This window comes from Buteo buteo, chromosome 4 (assembly GCF_964188355.1).
Source record: "Buteo buteo chromosome 4, bButBut1.hap1.1, whole genome shotgun sequence".
Lineage (NCBI taxonomy): Eukaryota > Metazoa > Chordata > Aves > Accipitriformes > Accipitridae > Buteo > Buteo buteo.
This window is the reverse complement of record NC_134174.1, coordinates 44,163,706-44,173,600: the sequence shown is the minus strand read 5'-3', so window position 1 is coordinate 44,173,600 and position 9,895 is coordinate 44,163,706. Positions and strand designations below refer to the sequence as shown.

General features: G+C 43.1%; 1 protein-coding gene across 1 annotated transcript; it reads right to left on the bottom strand.

Annotated features, from left to right (window-relative positions):
- Positions 1-1,805: 1,805 nt before the first annotated feature.
- COMTD1 (catechol-O-methyltransferase domain containing 1) lies at positions 1,806-8,378 on the bottom strand. Its single transcript, XM_075025696.1, has 7 exons — positions 8,247-8,378; positions 6,788-6,921; positions 5,852-5,957; positions 4,875-4,993; positions 4,558-4,612; positions 2,959-3,092; positions 1,806-2,193 (listed from the first exon to the last, which is right to left on the bottom strand). Exons 1-7 carry the CDS (start codon positions 8,326-8,328, stop codon positions 2,041-2,043), a joined length of 783 nt encoding a protein of 260 aa, XP_074881797.1. The 5' UTR covers positions 8,329-8,378; the 3' UTR covers positions 1,806-2,040.
- Between the last annotated feature and the right edge of the window lie 1,517 nt (positions 8,379-9,895).

Here is a 9,895-nt window from a genome sequence, read left to right as displayed (position 1 = left end):
GCCAGAAGCTTTGCATGGAAATGTATGATGATCTTATATATTTCTTTAGCTACTCCATCTGAAAGCTATTATAGTCATTAAGACTTTGGTAAGGTGTTATTTCTTTTACGCAGATAAGAAAATTGAGGCACACAGAGGTTTGAAGCTCTGAGGGTAAAACTGTACCCAAAAAAGAAATCGGGCAAGCTTTATGTCCTATTTAAAGTCTCATTTAAGGGCTACATACACCTTGTCCTGGCCTTCTCCCAGGCACGGATTTTACTTTACAGCAGCCAGTTCTCAATTCAGCAAAATACTTAAGTACTTCCTGACATGCTCTGCTGAATCAGGGTTTTAAGTGAAGTGACAGAAATAGAATTGAGTTCTCACTCATAGTCATACTCTGAAACCATCGGGCAACACTTCCTTTACTCTCCCACTGCAGTATACTACCACGAGTGTCTGAGACAGGTAAGACCTGTGCCCTGAATGTCTGCACCTTATCAGAACCCAAGCCACCCAGCTGAAGTTTCAAAAACATGAGCCAGGTAGCCAGTTCTAACAATTTTGAGACTTGAAATCTTTGTCCCCCAGTGCCTTGAGTCATTCAAGTGCATTATTTAACCAAATGGAAGAAGGATTCTCTTAGCTGTAATACAGCATCCCTACAGGAAGCCAACAAATCTAAAGTGACCTTTGTCCTCAATATACATATGATACCCCTCCAGTGTATCAGTCCCCCAAAACAGTAGTCAGTGGAGCTTTTGTCTGTAAAATGCTAGTTTCTGTTTCTTGGTTAGTCAGGTTTTCTCTGTAATAAGAATTTCAGGCTGAAATAAGAAGCCCTAAAGATTAGTTATTGCTATGTGTAATTCACTGTGGAAAGAAGTCATTAGTTGGATTCTTATTCTTTAGCTCGAACAGAATGTGCCTCCTGCTCCCTTAAGTCTCTTTCATTGGTCCCAGGTAAGGTGAGCTTTTTCAACTACTGTTTCTTGATCAAAAATTTTATAGAATGCATCAAGATGAAACAAGAGTAATGGACGACAACAGCAAATGAAGTTAACTAGGAGTTACAAATACGGTAGGAAAAATACTTCACTAGGGTGTGGAAAAAGCATCATTTTGTTACATGCTACGTAGGGAAGGGAATTTCTGCTTGCAGTAATTATCTGAATAGCCAGTTAACAGCTGTACCGCATCCTCAAACAATCATAATTTTCCTTCTGTAGACTTGCCACCAATGCTCTGTGCTTGCAGCTTTCTAGGAAACAAGCACCTAACAAGTTGCTTCTTTGTGGGCAGATGGGAGGGAGAGAGGAAGGAGAAAGAATTGTTTTGTTTTTTTTCTTGCCCATTTGCCCTTCCTCATTCTGACTTCAAAAAAGTCAGAACTTGCACTGTTACCTGGGTTAAAGAAACCCAGTCCTCACACACAAAGGTTTTAGGTAGTGCTCTGTATTGGAAATCCTGTTTGTCTTTTGATATGCTTTTAAAGACAACTCTTTTTTTTTTTTTTTTTTTTTCTTCTCCATATGGTGTATATTGAGGCAAGGATTACCAGCCACTTTTCAATATCATTAGTTTGAGAAGGCTAGCAATCTCCTTGATGTCATGTACATTTCATTAAAACCCCATTTTTCTATTATGGCTTTTAACATTTGTAAAGTCCACTTCTTTTCCTTTTGATGGTAGGACTGATTATTCTGCTACTCAGAAGCCTCTTTTAGGACAGAAAATGACTTTGTTGTATTGACTCACTTGGAACTCAGTCGTTCTACAGAGGGAGATTTTTTCCAACCCCTGTCTTACAAGGACAACTTCAGGTAAGTTTACTTGCTTTATTATAATTAAAATAAGAAACCACAGTAGATCTCAAAATAAGTCTCTCTTCCCAACTCAGCTGCCCTTAGGATCCTGCTGCTCCTAAAGTCTACTTTCCTAGGCTATGCTACCCAGTGGAGATATAGGTTAAATAACCATTTTTGATACTGTTCTGCCTGGATTTTTCCTGATGATTTGATGCTGCTTGTTGTTTCCTGTCTGCTGGGCTTCCTCCAGTTACAACTTGAATGCTAATGTGACTCCATCCCCCATTGGGAGCATGCTGATATTTACTCGTGCATCTCTGAGAAGCTTCTCATTGAGGTGGTGGATGCTCTGGGTTGCCAAGTCATCCTTTCTTGGTTTTAGCACCCTTCCACTCCAAAGGACCTATTGAAAAAAGAAATGGCATGCACCTCATTTGTTCCAATATGTTCCTTGGACCACAAAGGAAGCTTTGGAAAAGGTCCTGCATATTTTCTAGAAATTGATATTATTTATTGTATTTCAGATTTCTAGTGGTCTCTGACATGGAGCTCTCATAAGCAAGTGGGATTGGGAGTCCACAGAATTGGCTAATTGTACTTCTACTGCAAATCGGAAGCCAAAGAGATGGGGTTAAACGTAGGTATTTTTAAAAGCCCCTATTCAGCTGCCACCATGATCCTGAAGGTACCTGAAGTTTAACATCACTCTTTGTTTCTAGTAATTTATTAATTGATAACTTAGTAGCAGTTAGTTACTGATTACAAGTGCTACCTTTGATCTTGTATAAGTACTGTACATAGTAGAAAACGCACTACAAGACAAATCAGAATGATACAGAGCGTTCTCTGTAATGAATTACAAAAAATTTGATAAGTTTTGGTTATCACAGGCTGTTTATGTACTAACATAAATTTAACACATTACTTCTTACTTCTATAGGGTTTTATTCCTTGCTTATATTAGTGTTCCATATAGCTTACTTTAGGAATTTACGTTGAATTTTAAAAGCCTCCTTTGTATAACATGGAACAAACATGTTGCAATTGGCAACTGAGTTGCTGGTCAGAAATCACATTACTAGAATCTCACTGTGACTTTTTTTTGTCCTTTCCCAGAGGCAAAAGCAGTAACTCCCTGTGCTACTACCACCACAACTGCAGTACTTACATTATCAATAGCTATTATTCCCCCTTTCTTTATGAGGCGCAAACATTTTTCATAGTACTCATTGCAGCTTTCTTTATCCGCATCAATGAAAGCAAAGTCAAAGGTTTCTGCTTCTCCACTGGCCAACAGTTCATCTAGATGAGCAACAAAGTGAGTTGTTATACCTCGGTTAGTGCTGTGTAGGAGGAAGTCATCCATTTGTGTCAAAGTTCTCATTAAATAATGTTTTTGGTGCCTTGACCAGGCAGCCTATTCATCTACAGCTAATTACTAGAAAAGCTTACCCCACAGAAACCAATCTAGATATGATGTATACCATAAACCACTCAGTTACTGAGTTCTGCCTACTTCGAAGTTCATGGAGTAGTTCTAAACCTGCAGGATAGAGCTGGGACTGCTGAAAGGTGCAGTAAAAACAAGTCAAGCAGTTTGAAACTGGACACACTCTACCCCTTCAGCTGTTTTTTGAGCTGACTGAGAACTGTGTTCTTAAGTAGATTAGGATTTTCCTTACATTTATGAACAAGTCTTAAATGCTAATTTCTTGTTGATGATCAAGTACCATGATACAAGTCAGGAACAAACCCTGTCAGAGATCTTTATCACAGCAAAGGATTGCTGTAAGTAGTCCCTCTCTGGGCCAAGGCAAGTGGAATTCAGTTTTAAGTTCTCCTAAATGGACTTCTCGACCAAGAACTCCAAACCACCAGTTGTGGAGGGGCTGACTGCTGCCTTCCTAAGGTTCTTGGCCACCGTTCTCACCCGCCCTTATCCTCTGCCAACAGAGGATCTTTTTGTCTGAAGCATTGCCTAGACAAATCTGTCCATCAGAATTCAAGTACAGCGCCTCCTAGCAGGCTGCTAGCATTTGCCTCTTTAGAAAGGATGGGTGAATTTGGAAGTAATACAAGGTTATGGATGGATCTGTGGATCCATCAAATGCCTTTGCTGGAAACCTTTTTCTACCTTCTCAATTCCTGGCAAAGTTCTTGCATTTTCACAATATTTATTAATATTCACTCTGCCCCACATCTTCTCTTTTCTTGAATGAGAAAAGTCATTGCCTTTCTAATAGCCTTGCATGCTTTTGGCACATCCTAAATTTGAACTCCTCTGGACACAATTAAACTGTTATACCCTAAGTTTTATATTGGCTTCTGTATTTTTTCTGCACCTCAGCCCTTTCAGAAAACTCTTCCTGTCTATAACAAAGAAATACTTGCTTAGAATGGACAATGGATAGAGAATTTGGGCTTTGTCTAATTAATCTCTTTTAATCAGCTTTCCCAGAAGCAGCTGACAATAGTATTTCATAGATTAAACAAGGCAATGGACAGGACAGGTGAGTAACCAGTACGGCCCACTACAGAGGACAAGTGTTTTCTTCCTCTCTGTTAGCATGTAGGAAAACAGAGCTTCTGAATTTGCCAAGTTTTCTCTCTTTTTTTTTTTTTTTTTTAAATATAAAAGAAGCTGTCCCACTGTTAGCAAAGGGATCACATCCACAAGCATATTTGGTCTTAGATTTCATCAGTATTATATCCATCTCCTCTTTCTAGGGGAGGGATTAAAAAAAAAAAAGTATTTTAGGTTACTTACCAAGTGTTTGAATTGCTGGCTTAATCCGCAGGTCAATTTTATGCTCTACTCCTGCCTAGAATGAAAAGAACAAAGAGTTGATCAAAGTGGTCAAGAAATAACATGTTAGTAGGTTGCACTCAGGCAGTTCAGATATTCTTCCCTATTATTTCTAGGTTCCAGACAGCACTTATTTGTCTTTCCAAATCAAACCATCTCAGCCTTTTTTAATGATAGGAATGCTTCTGTGTGAATATGCAAGTAAGTCTAAGATACCAAAATCCCTTGACATGCAAATGCAGCTGTCCCAAACATGTAACAGAAGAGATGCTGCTTACCTCTTTCCACAGTGGCTTTCCAATTTTGACATAGTCCTCATTTATATCACAAGCAATAACTCTGCCATTATCTGGTAGGACAAGTGCCATATTCAAGGTATTATAACCTGTGAAAACACCTAGGAAAATCATAAGAGTCATCAACACTTAGCATATTGTGAGGAAAAGAAAAAAGATAAATAGTGAACTACAGGGCTTCCTTCAGGAATAAAAATCCCAAAGGAGTCAAGGATGGCAATTTGTTAATGGACACAAAAGGTTTTCTCCTCCATTCTACCATTTTAACATAATGGTGGTTTGGGAGGAATTTTTACTTTTCTTTTTTTTTTTTTTTTTTTTTTTTAAATCAGTCTTTTAGCAAAGCTTAATGTTGGTTTTTCCCACAAGTCTCCTGGACACACAGGGCAGCATCTGGTCCTGCACCTCTGAGGAACACCCTGATTTAAAAGTGGAGCTAAATCCGGAGCCAAAGGGACTGGACCAGCAGCAAAATACCAGGGCATCATAACAGCCAGGCCAGAATGAAGATGGTGGGAACCCACACCTGAATGTTCAGCATCAGTCTAGCTTTGGGCCATCCTGGTAATGTAGGTGCATCAAGGAAAGTGGATTGGATGCAGGGCCTGTGCAGCAAGACACTTCTTTCTGGCAAGAAACTAATACAGGAAGGAAAGAATACACCTTGTTTTGCAACCACTGGAGACTCAAGTGATCTGTTGATCTTATTTTTTCAGGTTGCCTCAGAGTTGATGAGACATCCATGCTGATGCCAGAATTACTGAATGGACAGATAGACAAAGTTGCAAGCACGTGCAAATTAGACACTACTTTTCACACTGTAGTTTGCCCACCTGTTTGCCAAGACAGGTATGTAGTGCTGTACTATGTTCAGATATCTTATGTAAACATGGCTGTATTTGGAGAAGCACAGCCAGGAGCTTCATTCTACTCCAGAGAGGACAAAATGACACTCTTACCTATTTCAAGAACTTTCTTGGCTTTAATGAGTTTGACCAAATTTGCCATAAGCTGAGCCTGGTCACAGGACACCATCATTTTACTCCAGGGATGATCAGCGGTGAGCTAGAAAGGGGAAAAAAATAACACATCACAACAAACAAAACCCAAAGCTTCCAAAACAATATCCTAAGGCAAAAACTCAGAGAAACTCTAGGAAAAACAGATGCTCCTACCTTTCTCAGTTTAGATGGCTTCGTGCTCCATCTATGAGCCAGAAATCAGTTTGAATTTAACAGTAACTAAGGAGGGCAGGATGTATGTCATAAGCAGTGGCTAATCATTCAAAGCGGTAATATGCCCCAAAGTTACCATGGCTGTGGCAACCTTGGCAATAGCCGTAACCGATGAAGAACCACAGAGGAACCTTGACTGTGGAAGCCTTTTATTTCTGTGAATTTACATAAACAGATGCACTTTTTTTTTTTTTAATTATAACCTTTGTACTCATGCCCTTATTCCTCTAAGACATGTAGGATGGCTTTATGAACTGCTAGGTTAAAGTCTGTTGCCAAAGGTCAGACCACGTGGTTCTGGCTACACAGCGCAGAAGGACATCACATCTCTGAGCTCTGAGTTTCCTTATATGCCAACTAAAATGAACAGAAGTAATCTGTTCAAGTCAAAATCAAGCGCAGCCCAAACACGTCGACTTAGGACCCATGGATAAGAAGTATGTTGATACTATTAAATACTCATTTAGGTAGCCCTAAACATGGAAAAGTCTGGGTATTACCAGTTCAAAACAAATTTTACTGTGTATGCAAATAAGATGGAGGAAGGAATATCACAAAGAGTCAAGCAGTTCAGGATGAGGTGTGGGCAATACCAAAAGGTCCTCGTGGAACAGTAACAGCAGCCAACAGAAAACCTGCGTTGGGGGATAAAATACTGACCAGTCGCAGCTTCTTTAGAATTGGATGTTCCCGCAAAGAGTGATCCAATATGTATTGCCAGAGGGGACTACTTTTCCCAATAATACTCTTGGATGATTTTGGTGTCCCAAAAACTAAAGAAGGGTATCTTTTACCTGCCAAAAAAAAAAACCAACCAAAGGAATAATAAGAACTTTTATCTTTTTCAGTTATGGTCTGCTTAAATAAAGCAAGCACTTATGTATTACTAAAGGTTAAAGAGTTCTTTGCTCTGAAAAATCTAGTGAAAAAGGAAAATGCAATGTAGCTGGACAGCTCAGTGGGCTATAACTTTTTTTCATCCTCCTTTTTAACCTCTAAGATGTCCAGCCCAAGTCTGCGAAGGCTGAAAGGGAAAGGCTTGGGTACCGTGTTTTTCAGTGACCATGGTGACAGTTACACGCTGTCAGTAACCACATCAAAACTCAAAGGGCAAGTGTAAGGACAGAAGCATGAATGAGGCACGCTATTTTCTTAGTCTGGGGACCTTGTTTTGCAGATGGATAGAGGCTGCTGGTCTTTAGGACCATCAGCTGATGCATCTTCTCAAGCCCTGTGTTCTCCACATGACAGCGTCCTGCCCTCTAGCCAGGGGAAATATGGCGGTGCTCAATGACTTGTTTAGCACAAAACCAGTGTGCGAACAAAGTAGGTGCTGAAAGCTGAAGGACTATTGCTTGTCTACTTAAATACAGAACTGCTCTCAGCTTTCATGCCCAATACTTCTTTTACCAAACGGAGCAAACATTTAGTATTTTAAATAAGTAACAACAAAAAATTCAGTTCCCCGTCTCCTGATAGTTGTTTGCTATTAAAGAACACTTTTATTTCGAGGTTTTTGTTTTATTATCTGTTAATGGCTCTATTTTACAGACGATCACACCGAGGTGTAGATTGTTTCAGCACCTTGCCCGACGTCAAAGAGTGAGTAAGCAAGGGGCTGCGTTACACGCCCGACGCCAGCCTCCTTCCCCAGCCTGATCGCGGGCTCGCACTTCCTCTGACCCCGGGGAATGGAAACGAAACCGCTAGCAGAAGAGAAAGCCGCGACCAGGACGCCACCACGGCGTTTTCTGGCTGGCCAAGCGCACGCAGGCAGGGGCCGGGCTGGGAGCGTGCCCTCGCCTTTGCCGGGACCTTGGCCCCGACCCAGCCGGCTCCCTGACCCCACGCTGCAGTAGCTGGATTACAGGGAGCGGCTCGGCCTCTAATACATCACTGTATTTACCGCCGCGGCTCAGCGAAATCCCGGCCCGGCCCGGCCCAGCCCCGCTCAGGGGAGCGCCGAGGGGGATGCTCCCCCGACGACCGCCCGCAATCGGGGGGGGCGGGGCGGGGGCATGCCCGGGTCGCCGCGGTCCCCGGTCCGGCCCCGGTGGGGGGCAAGGGGAAGGCGCAGCCCTCACCCCCGCGTGTGCGTTTTGGGGCGGGCGCCGTTTACCTGCGAGCATCCCGGTGGCAAAGGCGACCCCCAGCATCGCCGTCCCGACGGCCACTTCTTTGGGCACGCTGAAAAGGGGCATTTCGGGGCGGGTGAGAGCGGCGCGGCCCAGGCCGGTCACACGCGGGCGCGGGGCAGGGCGGTGTGGCGTGCCTCGGGGCGGCCCCGGGCCGCCTCCTCCTCCCGGCGGGGCGGGGCGCCGGTGACCGTGGCGGGCGGCCCGCCGCGTCCTCTGGGAGCCGGCTCTCTGGGTGATTTGGGTGGCTTTTACGCGCACCACCCGCGCCCCGAGGTGCCCGGGGCTGGGCACCCCGCGGGAGACGCGCGCCTTCCTTTCGAGCGACATACTCTGTAGCGGCGTGTAAAGTGACAAAAGCAGCAGCTGGGGTTTGTGCTGCCACCTCCTCAGAGGCCAGTTCTGGTATGCCTTCGCTGTAGTCTTCCTTTTAAAACACACCCAGGTGTTGTGTGGACTTGATAACGAGCGGTGGAGCTCTTAAGAGAAATGTCCTCATGAGAGACTTGGGCCCCCAGTTAGCCCTGGAAATGCTCTCTCTCTCCTTCCCTTAGCACAGATGTTTTTTGCAGTTGAGGTGCGAGCAGATTCCTTATCAAAAAGCACATAAGATTGTGCGACTTAAGTCCCGTGACCGAAAGAACTGTGAGTTTCCAGGTGAAAGGGATCAAGGAAGATCCTCCACGAGAGGGGGAATGGGGCCTGGTTTCCTCTGCCACTGTTTCAGCCCCCTTTTGCAGCACCTTCCAGGTGAAGTGCAGCAGTGCCTTTGTCACTGTTTGACAGCCTGGTTGGTTGGGGATCTCCTTCCTGGCCTGATCTTTTGCCGAGGGAAGTGGTAGATAAACCAACAGTGACTGTGCCATCTTCTTGTCTTAGAAATCAGGCTAAAAAAACTTTCCTGTGCTTTTGTTTCATTACATAGATATGTGCTGAAAGGACCCTGTAGTGAGATGGGCTAGGGATTTGGTTTTTATTTTGCAAAATCCAAGCAAGATGTGAAGATCTATCATTTTGTTGCTCTACAGGAGATGAAATTAGTAACATTGCACACAGACCAGGAATACGCAGGCATGGGTTGTGGCTCGGCCTCAACAGATGTAGGATGTAAGCAGGTAAAACTTCACTTTTGGCACATAGTTAATTTCTAGAAAACTATATGAATTGTGTGCCAGTAGGTTAGGATGATAACTTTTCAACTATGTTCCTATGCTAGCAAAACTGTCTAGGGTCAATGCAGTTAGCAGAAAAAAGATTCTTTTGTAAGTACATCTTAAGTGCGGGATTAAGTATATCACCAGGGCATTTATGGGAAATGGGTTTGCCTATCACTGCATTTTCAGCATGTGCTAGACCTTATTTACAAAGACTTGAGCTCAGAGCTCTTCTATTTCTTTTGCAGCAGCTAATCATGTCAAGCACTAAGGAGTCTGCTGTGCTTTCTGACTTGCAGAACAAAGCAAGACATCTGATCTGTTTTAGGAGATAAAATAACTTTCAGTTCACTTTTAAAATTTACTTGATTTTCAAAGCTATGCATGTTGTTGGTTTCTTGCTCCCCCCCCCGTTCAGTATCTCATTACTTTCTCTGTGTACATTTTGCTTTTTGTAAATGAAAGCATTTAATCCCATC

Bases quoted from the DNA above. Each gene is read 5' to 3' on its own strand.
- COMTD1 (XM_075025696.1), bottom strand. From the start codon at position 8,328: ATGCCCCTTTTCAGCGTGCCCAAAGAAGTGGCCGTCGGGACGGCGATG. The intron at 6,922-8,246 runs GTAAACGGCGCC...TTTTTTTGGCAG, and splicing joins TGCCACCGGGATGCTCGCAG to GTAAAAGATACCCTTCTTTA. The intron at 2,194-2,958 runs GTAAGTACTGCA...TTTTTTCAATAG, and splicing joins GAATAATAGCTATTGATAAT to GTCCTTTGGAGTGGAAGGGT.